The sequence below is a fragment of the Lepidochelys kempii genome, chromosome 6 (genome assembly GCF_965140285.1).
Source record: "Lepidochelys kempii isolate rLepKem1 chromosome 6, rLepKem1.hap1, whole genome shotgun sequence".
Classification (NCBI taxonomy): Eukaryota; Metazoa; Chordata; order Testudines; family Cheloniidae; genus Lepidochelys; species Lepidochelys kempii.
The window spans coordinates 104,533,068-104,557,599 of record NC_136385.1 but is presented as its reverse complement, the minus strand read 5'-3'; the positions used below and the strand labels follow the sequence as shown (position 1 = coordinate 104,557,599).

The 24,532-nt window shown below is 42.1% G+C and overlaps 1 protein-coding gene and 1 long non-coding RNA gene across 5 annotated transcripts in view; both read left to right on the top strand.

Annotated features, from left to right (window-relative positions):
* The window catches only part of ITPK1 (inositol-tetrakisphosphate 1-kinase), a 256,116-nt gene that overhangs the window by 48,843 nt on the left and 182,741 nt on the right, over positions 1 to 24,532 (top strand). For 3 of the 4 annotated variants that reach the window (XM_073349514.2, XM_073349511.2, XM_073349512.2), the window contains exon 2: positions 8,924 to 8,948. The exons of the other annotated variant lie outside the window; for it this stretch is intronic. In XM_073349514.2, the coding sequence (XP_073205615.1) occupies positions 8,924 to 8,948 (25 nt within the window). The remainder of the gene's footprint in view (positions 1 to 8,923; positions 8,949 to 24,532) is intronic. 4 annotated transcript variants of the gene reach the window in all.
* Positions 8,956 to 17,067, top strand: LOC144930670 (uncharacterized). Its single transcript, XR_013635984.1, has 2 exons — positions 8,956 to 11,236; positions 12,142 to 17,067. It is a non-coding gene; the product is annotated as an uncharacterized LOC144930670 (long non-coding RNA).

Here is a 24,532-nt window from a genome sequence, read left to right as displayed (position 1 = left end):
AATTTTCTTTAGATAGGTGTAAATTATTCTTCCTTCCCTCTCCAGCCCACATTAGACTGCGTTTCTCTTACTTCAGGATTCAGTGTCCCTGCTACGCAACTGATGACAGAAGAAGAAAGTCTTAGAGCTCAATAGCACTGATATATGTTTAAAAGGCTCATTAAGGGAGGAAAGGGAGGAAAATAAACCTTTTCATGTTTATGGATTTTGATGACTATTTTAGTAATACAGCTTGTTTAGGGATAGTGCTAAAATCAGTAGCCCTGTAATATATCTTGGAACCCCCCCCCCCACACACACACAAACCCACTCTACTGTTGGTAATAGCTTATCTAAAGTGATCATTCTCCTTACAATGTGTATGATAATCAAGTTGGACCACTTCCAGCACAAATCCAGGGTTTAACAAGAACGTCTGAGAAGGGGGGGGGTAGGTTATCTTGCATAATGACTTAGCCATTCCCAGTCTCTATTCAAGCCTAAGTTAATTGTATCCAATTTGAAAATGAATTCCAATTCAGCAGTTTCTCGCTGGAGTCTGGATTTGAAGTTTTTCTGTAGTAATATCGCAACTTTCATGTCTGTAATCGCGTGACCAGAGAGATTGAAGTGTTCTCCAACTGGTTTATGAATGTTATAATTCTTAACATCTGATTTGTGTCCATTTATTCTTTTACGTAGAGACTGTCCAGTTTGACCAATGTACATGGCAGAGGGGCATTGCTGGCACATGATGGCATATATCACATTGGTGGATGTGCAGGTGAACGAGCCTCTGATAGTGTGGCTGATGTGACTAGGCCCTGTGATGGCGTCCCCTGAATAGATATCTGGGCACAGTTGGCAACGGGCTTTGTTGCAAGGATAGGTTCCTGGGTTAGTGGTTCTGTTGTGTGGTAAGTGGTTGCTGGTGAGTATTTGCTTCAGGTTGGGGGGCTATCTGTAAGCAAGGACTGGCCTGTCTCCCAAGATTTGTGAGAGTGTTGGGTCATCCTTCAGGATAGGTTGTAGATCCTTGATAATGTGTTGGAGGGGTTTTAGTTGGGGGCTGAAGGTGAGGGCTAGTGGCGTTCTGTTATTTTCTTTGTTAGGCGTGTTCTGTAGTAGGTGACTTCTGGGAACTCTTCTGGCTCTATCAATCTGTTTCTTCACTTCCGCAGGTGGGTATTGTAGTTGTAAGAATGCTTGATAGAGATCTTGTAGGTGTTTGTCTCTGTCTGAGGGGTTGGAGCAAATGCGGTTGTATCGTAGAGCTTGGCTGTAGACAATGGATCGTGTGGTGTGGTCAGGGTGAAAGCTGGAGGCATGTAGGTAGGAATAGCGGTCAGTAAGTTTCCGGTATAGGGTGGTGTTTATGTGGCCATCATTGATTAGCACTGTAGTGTCCAGGAAGTGGATCTCTTGTGTGGACTGGTTTAGACTGAGGTTGATGGTGGGATGGAAATTGTTGAAATCATGGTGGAATTCCTCAAGAGCTTCTTTTCCATGGGTCCAGATGATGATGATGTCATCAATATAGTGCAAGTAGAGTAGGGGCATTAGGGGACGAGAGCTGAGGAAGCGTTGTTCTAAGTCAGCCATAAAATGTTGGCATACTGTGGGGCCATTCGGGTACCCATAGCAGTGCCGCTGATCTGAAGGTATACATTGTCCCCAAATGTAAAATAGTTATGGGTAAGGACAAAGTCACAAAGTTCAGCCACCAGGTTAGCCGTGACATTATCGGGGATAGTGTTCTTGACGGCTTGTAGTCCATCTTTGTGTGGAATGTTGGTGTAGAGGGCTTCTACATCCATAGTGGCCAGGATGGTGTTATCAGTAAGATCACCGATGGATTGTAGTTTCCTCAGGAAGTCAGTGGTGTCTCGAAGGTAACTGGGAGTGCTGGTAGCGTAGGGCCTGAGGAGGGAGTCTACATAGCCAGATAATCCTGCTGTCAGGGTGCCAATGCCTGAGATGATGGGGTGCCCAGGATTTCCAGGTTTATGGATCTTGGATAGCAGATAGAATATCCCAGGTCGGGGTTCCAGGGGTGTGTCTGTGCGGATTTGATCTTGTGCTTTTTCAGGGAGTTTCTTGAGCAAATGCTGTAAGTTTCTTTTGGTAACCCTCAGTGGGATCAGAGGATAATGGCTTGTAGAAAGTGGTGTTGGAGAGCTGCCGAGCAGCCTCTTGTTCATATTCCGACCTATTAATGATGACCACAGCACCTCCTTTGTCAGCCTTTTTGATTATGATGTCAGAGTTGTTTCTGAGGCTGTGGATGGCATTATGATCTGCACGGCTGAGGTTGTGGGGCAAGTGATGCTGCTTTTCCACAATTTCAGCCCATGCACGTCGGCGGAAGCACTCTATGTAGAAGTCCAGTCTGCTGTCTCGGCCTTCGGGAGGCGTCCACCCAGAATCCTCCTTTTTGTAGTGTTGGTAGGGAGGTCTCTGTGGATTCGTATGTTGTTCAGAGGTGTGTTGGAAATATTCCTTGAGTCGGAGATGTCGAAAATAGGATTCCAAGTCACCACAGAACTGTAACATGCTCGTGGGGGTGGAGGGGCAGAAGGAGAGGCCTCGAGATAGGACAGCTGCTTCTGCTGTCCTAAGAGTATAGTTGGATAGGTTAACAATATTGCTGGGTGGGTTGAGCTATTACCAACAGGAGAGTGGGTTTGTTGGGAAGGGGTATGGGGGGGGGGGAGAGAGAACCTGGATTTGTACTGGAAATTGCCCACCTTGATTATCATACACATTGTAAGGAGAGTGATCACTTTACACAAGCTATTACCAGCAGGAGAGTGGGGTGGGGGGAGACAAAACCTTTTGTAGTGATAATCACCCATTTTTTCATGGTTTGTGTGTATAAAAACGTCTTCTGTATTTTCCATGGTATGCATCCAATGAAGTGAGCTGTAGCTTATGAAAGCTTATGCTCAAATAAATTGGTTATTCTCTAAGGTGCCACAAGTACTCCTTTTTTTTTTTTATTTTTACCATTATGAAATTAAGAAAATATTGGCTGCAGAAGGAAAAACTTGCTGAAAGGCAAATGTATTCCTGGTCTAAATTGGGAAATTTAGCACAGACTTGAGCTCCCTGGGCTGGGTGCAAGGAAAGCTTACTTGGGGCTCAATCCTGCAAGTGCGAAGTGCTTCCATGCATGACACTGAGCATCCTCTACCTCAGTGAACTTCAGTGGGAGTTGATGGCATTTACAATCTAATGGGATTGAGCCTTCAGTAAAGGAACCATTGAAGAGCCTGTGTATCCCTAAGGAGCGCAGTAGCCCATAAACATTTTGGAATGGGGCAATCTATCTGCATTGGCTCTCCTGTACAAGTGGTTCCTTAGTAACTGTTGGTTACAATCAGTTTTAGCAGCGATTACAGATACTGTAGTTGGAATAAATTGTAGGGCATGAAAAGAATTGATTCATATGCAGGGACATGTTAATAATAAAAATGCAGACTAGTCAGATAGTGAAATTCTGATGCAGACTAGCTGGGCAAAGAAACCTTTGTGCCAAGAGGACAGATGGCTAAGCAGAATGTCTTCAAGATGTTAATGACCAAATGAAAGTGAGTATATGTGGATCCTGTTGGCCAACTGAAGCTTTGTTTTATCTGGAATCAGTAGATACACCCACCCACTTCTTTGATTCAAGCATTCCTAATCTTCAGCTTTCTGCACAGGAGGAGCATCCCTCCTGACCAAGACCTTGATAGTAACTTCCATATGATCCAGGAGGCCATCATCTGCTGTCTTCCACACTTAGGGATTCAAGTGAAATCCAAACTTTATCATCAAAGACCTATGAGTATTCCAGTCTTGGAATCATGCTGGAAAGGCTTTGTTGAGAAGGAAAGTTTTGCAGTCATATTTGGAGGCTTGATTTAGTAATAGTTATAAAATAAAGCACTCTGAGAAGTCCTTATAAAAAAGCAAAATATTTTTTTACTTCATTTAAATGGGCAATGTTGGATTAAAAATCCTACTATATTAAAAAACCAAACTTCCTTACTTGTATTTATAATCTCTTAGACTATTAAAACTGATCATTTAAAAATAAAATCTGCTTATTATAAATGCTGTTTGTTTTTCTCCATGTCACTCAGCTCAGACAGTAATATACTAGTCAGGTTAGCCTTTTGTTTTCAGTCATTTTCTCTTGCTGGCTGGCATTCAGCAGCACAATGCTGCAACGTTTAGGTCTCAGATACTGCTGGGAAATGTTTAACTCCACCTGGGATATATACAAAAAGAAAGGTTTCAGAGTAACAGCCGTGTTAGTCTGTATTCGCAAAAAGAAAAGGAGTACTTGTGGCACCTTAGAGACTAACCAATAACCATCGGATGCATCCGATGAAGTGAGCTGTAGCTCACGAAAGCTTATGCTCAAATAAATTGGTTAGTCTCTAAGGTGCCACAAGTCCTCCTTTTCTTTATACAAAAAGAATAAATTAATGGAACTATTTCTTCTGAGCTTTAGGATATGTAAAACCTTCCAAAGCATCAGTTATGGTCCTACATTAACTTAGTGGTGTCTCCTTCTTTTAAATTCATAGATCTAGCTAGCTTAAAAATATCAGAGGTGGGTGAATCCAATAAAGCTACATTTTAAGGCTTTTAATCATGCTTGCATGTGGTACAGTTTGCTTCATAGCTTAAGAATTGTTCAGAAATTTTTAAGCACAGAAACAACAAGCCAGAACAAGCTTCTGACTCTTTTTTCTACTGAGAGTTAATGATGTGGCAATGACATGACTAGATAACATTTATTTCTTTACATGCAGCAACACCTGATTCCTTCTGAGAAGAGTGATTAATATAGAGCCCTATGCTGAAAGGGAAATAAAGCAGAAGCCGTAGTTTGTAATCTGTGCTGCACCCAAATAGGTTTCTATAGCTCCAGGCGTGCTACGGCTGCTTGTGGTATCGCAGCTTTGCTGCAAAGGATTTACTTGGTTTTTTTCATTGTAAACCACTTCTTCCAGAGGTTTAAATGTGGGATAAACATTTCTTCTGGGCTGAAAATTGGAATATAAACACCCGGCCTAGATATGGGAGCTTTGTGCTTTCGACCGAAATACATTTTTTTCTAAATGGCCTCTTGGGATCTAGTTTAGTTTTAACCTTTTGGGCATTTTCATAATATCCATGAAATGAAAATGTGCAGATTAGTTACCCTGAGCCCCAATTGTGTTTCCCACTTTGAAGGAAGAGGGGAAAGCTTTAAAATGAATGTAAGTTTTTGTTCTCAGAAATGACTTGCTATCTGTGTGTGTGTGTGTGTGTGTGTGTGTGTGTACGTACACAGCTGATGGGTGTTAAATTATAGCTGCTCCATGCAGGTGAGCTGGGTAGGGAGGCCTTATGTTGGACCTATGAAGGAGGCAGTCAGACTGCAGATGCTTGCAGTTCCTGAGTGCAAGGAGTGGAGACTGGCTGCACTGCTCTCTCCAAAGGAGAGGGGTGTGTGAGATGGATCCTGGCTCCTTTGTCCACCGGAAAGAACATAGTAGCACCCAGAAGGGCAACTCTGTGATGAAATCATCTCTTGCTATAGTTTCTGGCAAGCATTAGCATCTTTGGTGGCATCCAGCTGTACCCACAGGCGCTTACATCCGTGTACTTCACCCAACACGTCTCTCTCTCCACGAATCACAAATTTGGCCAAAAGAATTCATAGCGGTCTTTTCATTCTTTGCTCTCAAGGCAGCTGGCTGTTGGGTCAGGACTGACTGCTGCTACAAGTGGTTGTAGTTTTGTATTTGGAGTTTCGGGGGGCGGGGAATCTTGTACATGTTGATTGTATCAGTGGTGGTCTCAGGACAGTTTAGTCCACTGGTTAATGTTGTCAAAGGAATTTGCCCAATGGAAACTGTGTCTGAGGTGCAGGGGTGTGTGTGTGTGTGTGTGTGTATCTAGATTTTAAGCACCAAGTACGGGGGGGATCAGTACACTGGAGATGTAGCTGACTCCAGAACTGATCATGTGGTTGCCTGTCTGAATGGGCTTTTCCCTCAGGAATAAGTGATCCTGGCTGTTGAGTGGTGTTGTATTTAAAGAACTTTTAACAAATCAATTTCAGTAAGGACTGCATCCAAGTTAGTTACTTCTCAGAAGATTTAACTTTTCTGGTTCCTTCTCCTCTTGGTTCTCAAGGGTGAAACAGAACATTTCAGAAGAGCTGCATTCCTTTTGGTTGTTTGAAGAGAGGCTGAGGAAGGCCCAGCAATGCAAACCAAAGTCACAACCATTTCCACCCTCCCCTCTGTCCTTCCTTTGAGCTTGTGTTTAACTTTTTATCCAACACAACACACCTCTTACTTACCATTTTTGCACTAAATTGAGTAGTGAGAAGCTAGTGTAATTTGTTCTTTGGACATATTGTTGCATTTATGGTACAGTCAGTGCTAGTAAATTCCAATCAATTTGTAAAGCCCATTTTTATTGGGATTATAAAAAAGCTTTCAGACTGAATGCTCCTCCAGTGGGTTTGGCAACTAGCATAGAGCCTCTGACTCCTTAAAAACAGAACAGGATTTATTCTGTTTACTAGGAGCTGAAATCCTGTGCTGTTGCACAGGTGGAATCCGTAAAGTCATGTAAAGTCCGTAAAGCCCCAAAAAGCGGAGAACTTAAAAATTGCGTGGTAACTGAAACAGACCACAAATCCCCATGATGGTTGAACCTGGTTATACTCTAAACAAAAAGAGCTACACGCATGGCTGAGAGCTGTTTCCATCGCTTCACACTGACTGTGCAGACAGACTAGGCTTCAGAGTGATGGTTTCTGGAATCTTATATAGATATACGAATAGAAAAATGTATTCTTCCACCACCTGGGTTTGTTTCTGTCCATAACGAGGCTTTGGAACATCGCTTCTGTGGGAGCATTGGGGGATGAGGCTTTGAATGTTTCAGCAGCAGCCCCAGTCTTTCTGCCTTATTATTAGGCAATGACGGCAAAACTGTAGCCCATTTGCTTGCTGGAAGCTTAAGCGCTGGGTATTCTGAGATGCTTGGAATGCTTCTGACTGGGTTGCAGCCATTGTTTTCTAAACCTCTCCCTGGCCATTAAATTCCTTTTTCTTGCTACCTGTTATTGTAAAATTTGGTCACTAACTTTTTCTTTGCTAAATCATATTTTCTCCATAGCCACACTAGAAATAGCTGTTTGGTTAACGTCATTTGCTGTGTGTTAATCTGCAGCAAATTGCCATGCCATGGGCAATGTGTATGTGTCCTGTATCGCTCGCTGAATAATATTGTGTTTAAAATAGCTGGAACTTGCTGGCTACAAAAGAAGTTGGAGATTGTCCGATTCTCTATTTGATTTTACCTCATTTATTTCTATTTTAATGTCCTTGCTGAGCAGCAAGCTCTGGGTGGCCTAGGTGTACAAATAAGGGAAGCTTCCCATAGCTCTGTGTGATTCCCAGAGTTTGAGGTAGGAGAAGGAAGCCATTTGTATCGCTTGTCTCTCCTCCTCCTTGTCTTCCAGAAGAACGAGACTCTGGGTTGGGTAGACAACGGGAGCAGCCACTTATGCAGTCAGCAGCTGTTCCCCCCCACCCACACACAGAGCCATGGACTCTACTGCTGTTTTATTCAGCAGGGGAATGTTGGCCAGAGTTACTCACTCTTGTTTTCCTTTTCCTCCTTGTGCCAAAGGATCTTTCACTTCTACCTGGGGAGTTAGCAGAGGCAAGTAAAAGGAATCCTGGTCTAATGCCTCTTCTGAAGAACTGGCTCACTAAATTAAATTCTCTCTTTGAGTCTGAGGGGGAAAATTGCTCTGCATTTAAACGGCCTGCATATAGAGGGGAAAGTGTCATGGAGCGGGCATGGATTTCTACTCGTAGTTTAGTGTGGTGTCAGCTTGTTGGATGTAATAAAGGAAGCCTGTCTGGCTGTGTACATATAGGCTGCCTTGCCAGAGCCACCAGAGATGACGGGCCAACTTTGGGGTGAGCCTAACTTGCAACTTCTAGCTATGTTGGTGTACCTCTAATGGACTTCCTCAACCTCTGGCACTCTGACTGACCTGGCCAGCCCCATTTTTTTAGTCATGATGCAACTATTAACCTTAAGGATGGAGCTATATATGCAGGGCACAGAGCTTCCTAATGAGTCCAAGACTTTGCAGTTCACTCCAGCAGGAATTAGGAATGGCCTCAGATCTGGCCACTTTTTGGATCACACCATTGACAGCAACTCTTGTAACCTGTTAACATTTCTAGGACAGCTTAAAAATCCCTTAGGTAATTCTCAGCCTATTCTTGCCCACAAGGGGTTGAAAAGAGGAAAATTGACTGATGTAAATCTCCATGTAGATGCTTGACTGTGGAAGGTGGTCAGGTACCAGGGTGATGGGCATGGTAGAAGGACGCGAATAAGATAGAATAAAATGCAGCATCTTAAACTTGCACCTGCTGACTGATAAACTTACATCCCCTTACATGTCACCTCTGAATTTGACCCATTCTGTAGTTGACAGTAGTACCACAGTGTGAGAATTACATTAAAGGGTGAGGAGAAAGGGATAGCAGGGAAAAGGAACTAAAAATAGCAAGTTCCCTGCTTTAACATGAACCTCTTATGCTTCCTTTGCCTGGTAGCTTATAAATTACATCAGTATAACATCCCTTATGACCATTCACTGATATATAATTTGCATAATCTTCCACCTCACCTCCCAGGCCCCAATTCAGGATGATGCTTAAGCATGTGCTGAAGTTAGTCCCTATTCAAGACAGCACTTAAGCATGTGCTTTTCTGAATTGGGGCCTGGAATTGGCTTAAGTACTGTAACGTAGGGTTTTTCTTTAATGTTCTAATATCAAACAATGCATTTCTTTGAGTATTTGAATTCTGTTACTATTCATCATTTACTAACATAACCCTTTGTCCTTTTCTTTTTTTCCAGGAAAAGAGGGATAGAAGTCATACAGGTGAGTAAAGATTATTTTAACTTTTCTGTATAAAAAGCAAAATGCTTCTTCTCTCACTTTACAAAGAAAACTACTAAATCTCTGGCACGTCACCAACAATTGGTCTTCATTTTTTTTCCATTCCGTCAATCTTTTTCTTGTTTCATTCCCTTATTATTTCAAACATTCACTCTGGGAAAAGCAAGTCTGATGCTGCTAAGTGTGTATGGTAGACCCTATCCAATCTTGTGGCCAATGGTTAGGCTTTTCTTTTCTGTATCAACTAGTAAGAGTCAATAACACTGGTTATGATTAGGTGGTGTAATCTGTGTTTATTGCATTTAAGTACAATAAGGCTTAAGGGAAAGAAGAGCTGCCTGTTTGTAAGAAACTTGTAAAGAAGTTAGTCCATTATGCAGAGAATATTCTTGCAACCCAATGGACAGGAAGGAGACAAAACTATCGCTTAATTTGGTATTGGCCCATCTACTGATGGTCTTGAGGGGTGGCTGGATTTTCTTCCTGTTTGCTAAGTCTGGATGGCTCTATTTCCACTGTGCTATTGGTAAAAGCAGTGCTTAAAGTGGTCTGAAAACAGGTGGGGTTCTGTCATCTGAGCTGAAATAAATTTGTATGTGCTGGATACAGACAATTCACAATTTCGTGTATATATTTATTTTATAATAATCACATTCAGTTTTTAGCTTGAGAAGCTATTTACCTATTTACTACTATTGGTTTTTAAATGAGGAGAGAGACTTCTATTGAGACAATAACTAGTTGAGATATTTTTAAATTTTAACATACTAACTCTAGTGATGGTCCAACATAACCTGACAAAACAACTTCCAAAGTCCTTCATAAAGGGAAGAGGAGACTGAAAATGTGCCACTCAGGAGCCCAGCTTGATTAAAAAACAGGTGTTTTTTTTGGCCATGTCTGTGATCCCACCCACTTCAGGCACTGGTTAAAGGGACATTGTAAGCTCAAAAAATCATTTCTCTCACGAACAGAAGTTGGTACAGTAAAAGGTATTACCTCCCCCACCTTGTCTCTTACATTTCTATCTGATGCTTTTGTTGTGCCATGTAACCCCTTAGAGCGCGGTAACCGAAAGAGATCAGGATACAGGCTTTGTTCCCATTTTATCTTGTGCATTCTACAGTACCTTCTATCATTGTCGCTCTTTTGTTGCTGGTCAGTTGCACTCTTGCCCTGCACTAAAGTGAGAACTTTGCTCGCATGCTCCTCAGGTGCTGGAAGAGGGAGTTCATCAGTAACAGCAGCACAGCTGACATTGTGTACACCGAGAAAGAAGGATGGGGTGTGAGCTGAGGTTGTTTGGTGTTGCCCTTCTTTCTGCTTGAAAGATCTTTCTAAACATCAGCAGGGGTGCATAAAAAATCCTTACGAGCATGAATAAAATCTCTTTAAAAAATCAGATCATGCTATTTAAAGACTCCTCTCTCAGAAAAAATACATTTTAAAAAAAGTCAGTTTGACAACACTAAATTTGGGAGTGTTCCTTTAAGGTGTATGAGCATATTCTTGTGAAGATCAGCTGCTTGACAGCATTACAAGAAAAGAGAGAATCTGCCTTAATGTCCAGCTGTATTTATCCTTACTCCTCTAGCATGCTACAGCCACAAGATCATCCTCCTTCCCTTTGCCAGCTACTGTCAGGAGCTGAACAGCGCATTGTTCATTTGTTTGCTGTTTGTTTAGACTCTCCAGATCTCTGCCTTTTGAGATGCTGGTAGTATTTATCAGCTTTACATTCTAGAGAAGATGAGTATTAGCCTGCATCTTATGATAATGATGATCATTATTATAACATTAATAATAATTGCTGACAATGGGCCTGGATATATTTCATTGGGTTTCTAAATGCTGCACTGTTTGTTAAAGTGATGAGACAGCCATATGAGACTAACTCAGCGCAGCCCCTACTGGCTGAGAAGAGGGGAAGATCCTTTTTACTTCCCTGGGTTAAGGTCCTGTGCTTATATTATGATGATTGGGTGAGTCTCCATTATAGTAATGTAGCATGCAGGGCTCACAGGCAGAGTTCAATTATTGAATGGAGGACTCTGTAATTAAGTGTGGTTTAATGTCTGTTCACCAACTAGACACAAACCAAGTGGAAAAGACCTTTTTTAAGCAGAGAAAGTTTGGAAATGTTTGGCGAGAACTTGGTGAGGACTCAGTGAAAAGATACCTTATGGAATCAAACCTCACAGCATTGTACGGGCTGCCTGGGGATCTTGACTTTGAGAGATCTGCCCCTAACAGCTATGCCTAGAGGACAGGTGGGTAATCAGTAACCTTTACTTGATTAAAAGCTGTTGAAAGACAATTATCTTATTCCCTTCCCCCCCCCCCCCCGCCTGCCCAGCAGCAAGGGAGGAACATGCTTCTGTGGTTGCATTGTTAAAGTTTCATGAGATCTGAGGCTTACCTTCCTGTAATAGCCCTCACTCGGGATTTGCTTGGGAAGCATAGCCTAGTGGTCAAGGCCGCAACCTGTGACTGGCAGGGAGGGGAACCCAGTCCCTCCCACTCCATCCTTTGAGCTACCAGTGGTCTGGCAACTGACATCAAGGCTGCCCTTCTTTCCCCCTCTCTCCAGTCAGCTTAGTCCAAGGCTTTCCTCTCTTGGGGAAGTCCAAATCAAATAAGTAAGAGGGGGTTACCAGGGTCCACAGGCGGAGAAGAGGGGGATACTTCTCTCTAAGGTGGTCTTCCTTTCCCTTAGGGAGGGTCCCTTTGGGCAGCTATGTCCAAGACTTTAGGCTTCCCTCTGCTCTGTGCTGCTGTAACTGTGGGCTGCAGGTCTGCTCACTTCCAGCTCCACTGCCAAAATGAGCTGTTTCCCTGTCTTCTAATTCCTTCACCAGATGGAGCATTTGCTGCAGGTGTGGTGGGGCAGGGCTGTCTGGGCCCAAAATCCCTTAACCCCTTGTTGCCCAGTGTGTGGTTTGTAGACCCCATCACAGTTCCTCTGCAGTGTTGAGTATTTTCTTCCATCTCTTAGTAAAGAATTTACCCCGTAGCTAAGGGTGTCCTGATAAATCTTACTGCTGACAGCACTTTAGATGCCACCTCCCTGCTACCAAACCAAACCAAGCTATTCTGCACATATCCCCCCCTCCCAAATGCAAACTTTCTGTGCATAGAGATGTAACCAGAAACCTGTATATTCTTTTCATACCAGACCCCCAGAAAACCTCCATTGCCTACATGATGTGCTTTCTCAGCTCTGTTCGTAGATGAGGAATGATGGTTTTGGTATTTGATCTGCTGGACAACGTTCATTTGGCAGTAGTGTTGTTTTCCTTAAAACAGCAGGACTTCTTTGCTTTCCAGGAATAGCTCCTATTGTGAGCTGTCCCAAAGTAAGCCACCTCATGTTCTTGACAATAAACAAACAACTTGACGCACAAAAATACACAGACTCTTGCATCTGTGTTCCTATTTGCACAAGATCAGAAATGTTGCCACTGATTTCTGAATACATTTAGTGTGGCGTGTGTATACACAGCATAGCCAAAGAGTCAGTAAAAGGAATTTGCTGTTAACCGGTTGGATTCAACAGGATGGCTAGTACTGCAGTAGAGTACTAAACAGGCATGTGGTGATTTGTGTGAACAGACACCAAATCTTTGTCTCAATTCCTAAAATGTTGCCCAAGGTGAGGAAGATCCATGGATCTTCCTAATAAAAGAAAGGAAATTTTCCGGTGAGTGCCGATATGTTTTCCTATTTCTCTTCTCTGTGAGAAGATAAGGTGACCCTTTTCCTTTCACTCGTGCTAATGAAAGCCTCAACTTCATTTTCCTTACAGTTAATTTCTACCTATATATTGGTGGTGAGCTACTCTTGGATGATGGTTAGACTTTGCTACTGAATTTGATGTTAAGGCCAGCCTACGTTTCTGACTTTTGCCTGAGACTTCAGGCTGTAGGTGTAGAGTTCCAAGTTCTTGGAAAGTCAGCAAGCAAATGTATTTGTGAAAATGAACTGGTGTACGGCAAGGAATGCTAATGGTAGGTTAAGTAAGCATCCTCTTCCACCCACTGGTAAAACATTACTTTTGTACTAGGCATTTATAAAAACAAAAATACCCGAATCCAAGACTGACAAAATGAAATGTAATAGGTGCATTTGAAACATGGATAAATGAAAACCCACATGAGTTTTTATTTATGAACTCAATGCATTAGAGTTGAAACAGGCAGTGGTATTACTTAATGCTGTTAAATGAAATCCACTAAGCTATTTGGCTTAAAAATTGGCATGGCAAAAGACCCTCAGTGTAAGGTTCTATAGAGCAGCCAGACCCTAAACTTTGCACACAAACATATGGGAGCTTTGGATCTGAACTCTTTAGCTGGTTCCTGTCAGGCTAGTGGACAGATACAAAACCCTGGATACCAAATCCTCCAAATGGTGAGTAATTTCAGATCTGGATCTGGACTTTGCAGCTTGAACCCAACTCAGTAAAGTAGCTACAGATTGACGCCAGAAAACATAATTCAGTGTACATCTTTTTAAATAAGGACACTAACTAACTGTGTAAAATAGTTTGTTGCATCTCTTCCCCTTGCAGCAATTTAATCTGTCTGTCTGAGGTACTGACTGGCCTGCATAGCTGGAGTAGCTGAGTGCCTCACAGTCTTTAATGTAGTTATACTCAAAACATCCCCGTAAGGCAGGGAAGTGCTACTCTCCGCATTTTACAGATGAGGATCTGAGGCACAGGGAGGCTGCGTGACTTGCCCAAGGTCACACAGGAAGTCTGTTTCAGCGACTTGCCAACATTGCATTGGCACATCAATACACAGTGCACCTGACAACTGCAGACGGAGCAGTATGTGCTGGCACTCTGGAAGCACCAGTAGCATAGCGCCTAGCACTTGTTCCTGGGAGCAGGGGCTTTTGGATGCTGTGTGATGGGATGAGGTTAAGAGGGCCAGCAGAACCAGGGCAGCTACAATACTTGTGGTTTTTTTCCTATGTAAAGAGATTGCATTGGTGGAGCTGGACTTTAGCTGAAGACCTCATTTAACCTGTTCTAACCACTGCTTGGAAAACGCCTGGTACAGCAGTTGCATGTCCACTCAAGGTGTTGTAACTGTGATACAAACGTAGGGGATTCCAGCCAAGGACTTCAAAAATCACAAGTAGGGGAACTTCTCCTTTACTTTTTTTCATTGTGTTTAAGGCATGAAATTTCTCTGTATATTTATAAAATATTCAGCATATAAAACATTGAATTGATATCCAGTGTCCTGGTGATGGAATCTAATGCCAGCTGTTTTAATTGGAATTTTAAAAATGTAACATTTATTTGGGACTTGGGTTTTAAACAAAATTTGGTGTCCAACAGGGTAGATTTTATTTAAATCAAATTGATTAAAATCATGATTTAAATCACTAGTCAGGAAGATTCGATTTAATCATGGTTTTCTACATAAAAGTACATTTTTGTTGGTTGTTATAACCTTAATACATATTCTTCACAACTCAGAGATAGATGTAGGTTTCATTTTGAAAAGGTACACGCTATACATTTTTAAACAGTGATTTATTTTGAAAACTTTTCAGATTAGTTTTACAGTTTTACAGCTATATCAGAAAATGAATGATTGTTTGGTTATTTTATTTACCAAAGGTAATTGAAGCAGATATTTATGAAGTCATTGGGAGGTGAACTATCTCCAATTCAACAGGTTAATCATTAATGTTTGGAGGATTTTCTTGCTGTATTAGGAGGAGAATATCACCAGACAGACATTTAAATGGTTTTATTTAACTAAAATAACAATGTTAAGTATTCTGGATTTTTTTCTTCAACAGCAAACATATAATATTATAACAAAACAAGCATATGTCCCTCGCTTCTCACATTTGTCTCCAGACTTCTTCTGCTTGTCCAGATCTATTCCACCCCCAACAATCTTCTATTCATTGAACTTTTTGAAACTTTGCACTTTGAGAGAGGTAAGGGATTGACTCTGTGTACACAAATTTGCAGAGGGACAACAGAGTTGAGGTCTGTTATTTCTCACCTCTATATATTTTTTATTTAAATTTTTTTTTGCTGTTAACAAGCATGTTCTCTCTGGAGACACAAATCCACAGTTTGAGAACTGCAAAGCTAAGCATTTCTGATGGTATCTTCTAGACTGAGCACTGAGTCCCATTGGGTAGATAGAAAGATTAACCTAAATAATCTATACAGAAGCTTCTGGAACCCCATAAAATTGGGTCCTAATCCATGGACTATTGGAACTCATTTACAAAACTTTTCTTAAACATTACATGAATATATTCTCTCATACTATAGAATTAGAATTTATAATCCCTATTGCATGATGAGATATCTTTGAGCTATACTGTATCTTAATTAAAACTATCTTTAGATCGGATTTTTTTGATAAAATGCTTTTTGAGGGGGAAAAATATTTTAAATAAAAATCTGATTTTTTAAAATTTTTTTAAAAAATCATTGATTTTTATCCACCCTGGCATCCAATTTAAGTTGCCTGTATTAGTTTAACTAGTAACGTGGCCTCTTGCTTCTATCAGCTTGGCTGCCTGGCCTGAGGTCGTGGGGGGTAACAATACCTTGTTTTGCAAAAGCTCTCTAAAATTAGAGAGATGCACATTTTTATAAAGGGGAATCCTCACAAGGATATCTGAGGATGGCTTACATTTATTTTTGTTTCAAATTATGCAAATAAGTATTAATTAGCTGAAGCCCTTAGGCCCCTGACAGATTGCCTGGTTAGCTTTTGTATTGCAAAGTTTGGGGCACTTCAAAGCCCACTTAAGTATCTATCTCATTCAACCTTTCCTGGAGATGTAATTCATATTTTTCTATTTTTAAAATGAAGATTTATAAGTATTTTTTTGGTGCCTAATTAACATTAGCACGCGTTGTCTTGGTAAGACATTGAAGTTGCTTGTCTTCAAAACTGGGATTAGTTGTTGAATTCCGAGCTCTGATGTGTTTTTTTTTGTTTGTTTTTTGTTTACTTTTAAATAAAGTAACAATGGTACCTGGAAGATAAAATGTTTTTTAATGTGGAACAGTTGACTGTAGTAGTCAGAATGGTGTAGGTTGCTGCTTTGTTTTTCCTTTCCCACACAACTCTGGGAATTCAGATATTTCAAATCTCTTATTTTTGAGTGGAAAACTGTCCTTTAAACAGTTGGCTTTGCTGAAATCCGTGAAAGAGAACTGAGGTTTTTATCTTGAATCAAAGTAAAATACTGATGACAACAGTTTCCACTAATTGTTGCCAGGGAACAGTTGTTTTCTTGAAATGTTGAGAGGTTTATTTTCACATGAAGTATGAAATGGAATAAGTTAGGAACAGCAAAATATAACCAAAAGAAGGGTGCTTATAAAATACATATCCAATAACATATACAGAAAGATGGGACTGGAGAGCTTCCAAAGCAAGCAGAGTCGCTGAGATGTTGGAGAGTTGGCTCGCTGGAAGAATAACGTTTATTTTCATTTGCGTGCCAGCATCTCAATAAAGTGCACATTCCCCTGGGTATGGCATTCAACTGTGACCTTGGTGCGTCTTTAGGAAAAGCTAGTACAAAGCCCTCAAAATCCCTCTGACTTTTGCAGGTAATTTTCAGATGTTTTGACATGTGGGATTAGACGTTACAGGTGTTAAATTGAACATTAAAAGAGATTCTGGTAACTTCTTAAGGTTACATTTTGATTTACTGTATAAATACTGTAAAGTTAAGATGTGGGAGTGTCTTCCAAAATTCTCTTCCAAAAGTACTGTATGGAATTTTTTTCAAAAATCCACAACTCTATCCCCCAGAAATAAGTATTAAAAACAAACAAAAAAAACCACCTAAACAAAATTCTAGCTTTTTTTTTTTCCTAGGGGTAAGGCAATGTGATGGTCTCCTTCATCTGGTTCTGTGTCACTAACTGCAAAGCACTATTTGCTGAGGTGGTAGGAATTGCAGATTCTAGTGCATGCACGGAGAGAGAAAGAGAGGGAGGTTTGGACATGATGGGATATTATATCCTGCAAATTGGACTTAAAAGCAAAATCAAACATATTTCTTTCTGCTCCATTCAGAACACCTGCATAAATATATATTTGTGGGGAAAAATAAAGAGAAAAAAGATAAAATACTCCACACTGTAGTGTAGCAATTAAGAAGACAAGTTAAATGTATTGTGACAGAGGTTCACGGCAGCCCTCAGTTTGGCTGCTTCTGCTAGAGGCTCAAACCTGCCTTCACTCAGCTAACCTCATCATTGACCAACATGGGGGAAACGGAGAACAATCCCCACAGTCTCTGTGTCCCACCTAGTGGGTCGGGGACAGGCCAGATCCCTTTCCCTTCTGCTGTTGCTCACAGACCAGGTCAACTCCTCCTGTGTCTGATCAGGAGTTGGGGGGACGTGGGGAACCCAGGCCTGCCCTCTACACTGGGTTCTAGCCCAGGGCCCTGTGGATAACAGTTATCTACAATGTCTCCTGTATCAGCTGCATGACAACTACAACTCCCTGGGCTACTTCCCCATGGCCTCCCCCCCAGCACCTTCTTTATCCTCACTGCAGCATCTTCCTCCTGAAGCCTGATCATGCTTGTACTCTTCAGTCCTCCAGCAGCACACCTTCTCACTCCCTGCTCCTTGCATGCCCTCCACTAACTGATGGGAGGTCCTTTTTAAACCGGGTGTCCTGGTTAGCCTGCCAAAACCGATTCTAGTATGTTCTTAATTGGCTCCAGGTGTCTTAATTAGCTTGCCTGTCTTAATTGGTTCTAGCAGGTTCCTGATTGCTCTAGCGCAGCCCCTGCTCTGGTCACTCAGGGAACAGAAAACTATTCATCCAATGGCCAGTATATTTGCCTTCTACCAGACTCCTTGGGCTCCTGCCCCGTGGACCTTCCCGGCCATCCCGCCCCTTTACCGTGAGCCAGCTGCATGAGTTCAGTTGCAGCTGGTTCAGTTCCGGACCGCGCCAAGGAAACATCTGTACATGCTCGTGCTCCACACCCTTCACATCCTCACCCTTGCGTCCTGCCCTGACATGAAGTGGCGAGGCATCCTGCCACCTCTGGAGAGTGAGGAACCCCAGTGGGCCAGCCTATATTCCACCCTGGTCCCAAGGCCCACCAGGGATGTCAGCAGCTGGCTCCTTCACGGAGCCATGAGCACGGGCATGTACTTGGCATGGTTCACTCCCCTCCCTGACACCCGCTCCTTTTGTGGTGTGAGGGAGACCCTGGCGAATGTATATCTGTAGTGTGCCAGGTTGCAGCCCCTGTTCCGGCTCCTCTTGGACATCATGTTATGTTTTTGGTTGCACTTTTCCCCTCACCTGTTCATCCACACACTCTCTATCCGTGGCCCCAAAAAAATGCATGGGACCTCCTTGTCAACCTCCTCCTAGTCCTGGCCAAAATGGCCATCTGCAAAACCAGGGAGAGGAGGTTGGACGATGGGGTTTCCTGCGACTGTGGGGCCTATTTCTGCTCCTCAGTCCATTCACACATCTGGGCAGAGTTCCTCTGGGTGGCATCTGCTGGCTTCCTTGACACCTTTGAGGAGCAGTGGGTGCTGTCTGGGGTTCTCTGCTCATTGTCCCTGTCAGGTCCCCTTCATTTAGCCCTGTGACCTCACTCCCGTTCCTGTTATCTCCTTCGTTGTCCCCCGCAATTATTTGGAATCCCGGAGATGTTCTTATCTCGTGAACCAATGTGTTACCTTCCTGTTTGTTCTTTCAAAAGCCCCCTGTTAATTTAGATAATGCAGTCATTCATATGGGAAATTCTAATAATCCCCATAGTTATGTTACCTCACTGACCAAGTCAGTTACAGCATTCATACCAGTATCACATATCAGTAGTCTTAGGCTGGGGGAGGGTCCTTTAGCAGTGGATCCCAACAGGACCAGACTCCTGTACCCCACTGGTCTGGGTCTCACAGTATATTTAAAAAAATAAATCTCTCCAAGGTATTGACCTTTTTAAAATTGCAGCTATATCTGCTGCATTTTATCTAAAGGGTATGAATTACTGTATAGTTAGGTAAAATTTTCAAAAGCACCTGTCTTCTTCAAGCCTGCAAAATCTACCTAAGCACTTAAATTACTTAAATTCTATTGACTTTCAATGAGGTTTTGGCTCCTAAATTATTTTTGAAAACAGGAGTTAGGCACTGCTAAAAATCTTGCCAAAATTCAGTAACCTGTAACCATATGCAATGAGGAGCATTTAGATTTTATCTTATGCTACTTTGACACATGGAGATTTGAGATTGTGAGGAGTGGCCGTGTGGCCCTAATGGATAGGGCACAGGTCTGAGAGTCAGAAAACCTGGGATAAAATCCTGGCCCCATTAAAATCAATGGCAAAACTCCCTTTGACTTTAATAGAGCCAAGATTTCAGCCCTGGCTTTGCTACGGACTCCCTGCATGGCCTTGGGCAAGTCATTTAACTTCTGTGCCTCAGTTTCCCCATCTCTAAAATGAAGATAGCATTGCATGATTAAGGTTATGTAAACATAATGCTTTGAGATCCTTGGCGGCAAAGTGCTATGGAAGTGTATCAGAGGCACCTAGGGCACTTGGATGCTTTTCTCTTCTCTTCTCTTCTGCTTAGTTTTTGCCCAAAAGGCTGTTGACCATGTTTGACTGCATCAGAAGTCTGAAATGGTTTTGCCGTTCTGGGTGTGGACATATGACTAGGAGCCTGAGAAAATCGCAATTTCATCAATTTCAGTGATACAATTTTTCCGACAGCGGGGAGGTGGCACTGGGCATTCACATGTGCCGGTCTCGTGTTTTGGTGAGTGAGCTTGGAAGGTGGGAACTGAGCAGGAGAAAGGAAGAGAGGGAGGAAAAAGTCTGCAGCCTCTGGAGTAAATTGCAGCAGTTTGAGGCTGGGCAGGACTCAGCGGCTGGTTTTGTGCAAAGGAATGCAGCAGTGACCTTTCGTTGACTGCATGCTGTGCACGTCTCATGAAAACTGCCACTTTACCCATGACACTGTCTGATTTAAAAAAAAAAAAAAATCCATGATTTTCTCAGGGCCCTAATCGTGATAGGGTCTCCAAGGCAGAGCAAATGAAGTGAGCCTAGGGACTTGTAACTCAGGAAATGCTTTTTTTCCCTCTTTTTTTTAACTTTGTAATCTGTGGTTTGCAGTGAAGCATACGTGCAACTGTTGCAGTGTATTTGTGTGTGTAGTTGTCAGCCCAGAACTCCCTATTTTAACCCTTATGCTTGCATTTGGAAAGGTGGGGACATAAACTTGTCACAGGTACCAGGCTAACTGCACCTCTGATTCCTCTGGGCTCTGCCCCCTCAAGCCTTTGTCACCTGCTTCAGGGTGGAATCATGTGATTCTCCCGCTCTCAGGCCAGGCCTTGGGCTGCAGGTCTTCTGGTGCTCATTGGGATTATCTCAGCAAGTCTGATTTAGGCTCAAACCTTGCTCTTCTGATCCCTTTGGGAGCAATGACAGAGGAACCCAATGACCATACAGCCTTTTTAGAGCAATATTATTTATTTAAAACAAACATTATGCAGAAAAGAGATCTTAAAAATAATAAAACAGATTATACTCATGTTTTCTAGTTTATCAGGTGTCTGCCCATTTTATGCATGAGGACCCTGGTAGGTATAAACAGATTATGCACCTCCCAAGACTGGTAGGATTTGGATGACAATCTCTGCCTTTAACTCACAAACCAGTTCTCTTTCCAGTATCAGGGAGAACATCCTTCAAAAACTGCTTAGCTCTTTTGATCACTCCACTGTCTTCTAAGTGTGTGCCGGAGATGTTCTTATCTGGTGAACCAATGTGTTACCTTCCTGTTTGTTCTTTCAAAAGCCCCCTGTTAATTTAGATAATGCAGTCATTCATATGGGAAATTCTAATAAACCCCACAGTTATGTTACCTCACTGACCAAGTCAGTTACAGGATTCATACCAGTATCACATATCAGTAGTCTTAAATTATTACTGAGCAGCTCCCTATCTGTCATAAAAATGACTTGCAAATTAATGAACTGGACTTCACATACTTTTTTAAGGGCTTGATTCTGTTGTGACTTGCCTATGATCATGATTCAGAAAAAGTCTTAAAGCATGTGGTTAAACTGACCCCCTGTGTAGGAAAATACTCTCTCTCACTTGTCTAACTTCAGTTGAACCTAAGTACGTGCGTAAGTGCTGTCCTGAATACAGATGCTTTCCTGAATCTGATTCTGTGTGCCTCTCTGATTTGAAGAAAACATGGAGGGGCTGCAGACTGTAGCTCAAAATGAGAATAGCTGAACATTTAATGCTTTTTTTCCTACACAGGGCATTGTATTTTTAAAAAGGCAACTTTTTCCAGTAGGAGAAGTAGTCATCCAATTTAACTCTGCATTTTAGGTGGAGAATTTGTGTTTGGGATTCCTGGCATTCTGTCTCTTTTTAGGCAAGACATAAATATCTTTTCATTGTATATCTAAAGAACAGATAGAAAAAATTCAGTTTCCACATGTCCTGTAGATGTTTTTCTTGCCTCTAGTTGCTATTTTGCAGTATCTTTATTTTTTTATCAGGTCTAGCACATTGTGGGAAAATACTTTCTTTTTGTTAATATTTTTATTCATGATCATTATCCAGTGATCAGTTGGGCGTGCACATTTATTGCTTACAATAACTTTGCATCACTGTCCAATAGCACAGAAGTTAATAATCTGGCATGGGAACTGCTGGGATTAGGTCCCAAACCTGAACAGCGCAGAGGTCCAGGGAAGCGAGCGGGGTGGGTGGGGGTGTGTGTGGGTGTGTCAGTCACAGTTGCTTGCACTTTTTGACTAGATGGGAAAGGGGTAGTGTCTAAAACTTTTCTTTTGTAACATGGAGTCATGGCGTGGAGAAGGTCGAGAACTGCTGGTGGACAGGATTTACTTTGACATTAGAGAGGAAGGATGGTACAGTGGTTAGAGTGCTAGCCTGGGACTTGGGAGACCTAAGTTCAGTTCCCTGCTCAACCACAAACTTCCTGTGTGATGTTAGACAAGTCACTTAGTCTTTGTGTGCCTAAGTTCCTCAATTCTAAAATAGAGATATTAGCATGTAATGGTTGAGAGGCACCCAGATTCTGTGGTAATGGAGGCCCCATAATAAGTTTCTAAGACCGAGAATTCTACAAATCCTAAAGAGCCTTCTCTGACCTGGGGTGCAGCATTGTTTTGTATTATTCTGGCTACAGCTTGTACACACCTCTCCTCTTAACTCTCCTTTTGTCTTTCATAAAGCTCCACAGTTTTGCAGACCCTTTAGTGCCTCCAGGATTCTTTGATATTTGGGTGTTGCCTTTTTTGATGCCAGTCTTGATACAGCATACAAATGTAGACTCATCAGAGGGTGACAATTTAAAAAGTCACAGGTTTTATTCAGCTTATGTTTATAAAGGGCAACTGTTACAAGCCTGTTATAACCAGGAATAATATGTGTTATAGACAGATATAAGCACATCAGAAGATGGTGTTCTAGTACGGTTGCCATCCCTCCGGGATTGTCCTGGCGTGTCCAGGAATTAAAGATTCATTTTTAATTAAAGATTATGTCATGTGATGAAACCTCCAGGAATACATCCAACCAAACTTGGCAACCCTATGTTCTAGATGGTTAAGTCATGGTTACAGATAACCTATTGACCAGTTGGATTCTCAAGGAAATTGAAACCATTGATTAATGTGCCCAGAATATTAAGTGTGACCAAAAAAAAAAAATAAACCAGATGACAGGAATCAAGCTGGGTTGGAATGCCAGGAAGTGCAGCTGGGGAGCATGAGTTAAACCGTCCAGAGCAGAGTGAATCCCAGTTGTACAGACAATTTCCGGTTCCTGTGCTAAGTTTATATGGAAGCTATGAGCCAATCATGTTCCAGGACTGGAGTCCTCTGTTGAGGTTCAGCTTCTACCCTAGCAATTGTTAGCAGGTCCCTCGGCGGCAGGTTGGCACTGACTAGCACCCAGGTTCAGGACCCACATTCCTGACACGCAATAGCACATCCAGGATTCTGCCCCACTGAGCAGAGACTGCAACTGCACACGCAGCATACGCTGTCCTTGCTGCCTTTATTAAATGGAGACCTATCATGGACTAAAATTCAGTTGTCATTTCAAGATTCAAGTTAATTTACCTTGTTCCCTTTTACAATGGTTACATTTGCCACGCTGATGTTGCTCCAAGAAACTATCAGTTGCCTCACATACTTAGTTATGTAACCAGTGTCGTAGCTAAATCAAAGAGGTTTTTTATGTATATTTCATAACTTGTGTGTATGTGTATACACACCTTGCATCAGTTGTCAGGGGGTGCTTTTTTTATTAAGCAAAAAAAGTTAGTCATGACTTATTTGTTAGTCCAGATGCTTTCCTTTTGTTTTTGCCAGTCTGTCCTGCCAAAGTGGAAACAAGTTATTTACAATATTTTGACAGAGTAAACTGAAGAGTGGATGGAAAAGATGCCATTGGGTCTGAGCTAATAGTGAAAGAGACCTAAATGTAAGGGAAACAACTGCAGAAGAATTTTGGCTAACTTTGCAAATAAAGGAAACCCTTCTAATTTTGTTTTCCTAGTACATTGTTGACTGAGGCCTAGAGCTTCCTGTAACAGTAGGCTCTAAATACATCTGAATATATTTACTTGTACCAAACCTTCTTTACAAACACCCTCCCCCAAACTCTTTAGTCTTAGCAGTGTAGAGTTCCTGTATTCTATTAGTGCATTGACTCACTGATTGCAAAGATTCCTGTACAGGGTACATGCGATGTATAGCTATTTTATGTTGATTGCATATGTTTTATTCTTGTACTTAGGGTTAGCTTAGTAATAAATGTTCTTTCCTTGTGACCTAGAAGGGCTTGTCTTGTAATGTCCTTTTCCTTATGTTAACATTTAACATTATGTTAAAAGTGGCTGAAAAAAGAACTGGATGTGCTTGCTGACGCTTATTTCATAATCCTGGTGATTTGCATGCTGTTCAAGCCCTTACTAACGGGGCTATCTGTAGCTTGGGCTACCCAGCTACTGGTACTGGTTTCTTCTACATGACTAGAAGAAGCAAATTTTTTTCCTCCCCACCTGATTTCCATCACACTCAGGCTATGGCTACACTTGCAGATGTAGCGTGCCGGGAGTTAAACCAGTTAAACACTGGAGACAGCAGTAGTGAAAGCGCTGCCGTGTGTTCACACTGTCAGCTGCAAGTGCAGTTTGCAGCACTTGCAGCTGTATTCAGAGCGGTGCATTATGGGCAGCTATCCCACAGAGCACCTCTTCCCATTCTGGCGCTGAGGCTTGTGGGAAGGGGGAGGGAGGCCGCGAAGCATCCTGGGTCCTGTCCCAATGCCCCGTGATGCATCACTTTGCATCCCAGCAATCCCTGTGCTTCCATCCACATTTGGCACAGTCTGTCAACGTTTTTTGTACTGCATGCTCTGTCTTCCCTTTCGGTCTGCGGGGATGGGTCCTGAACTGCTGAGGAATATGCTGATGGGTCTTGCCAGCACATCACGTATTGCAGTCGAGTTACTCCTTAAGC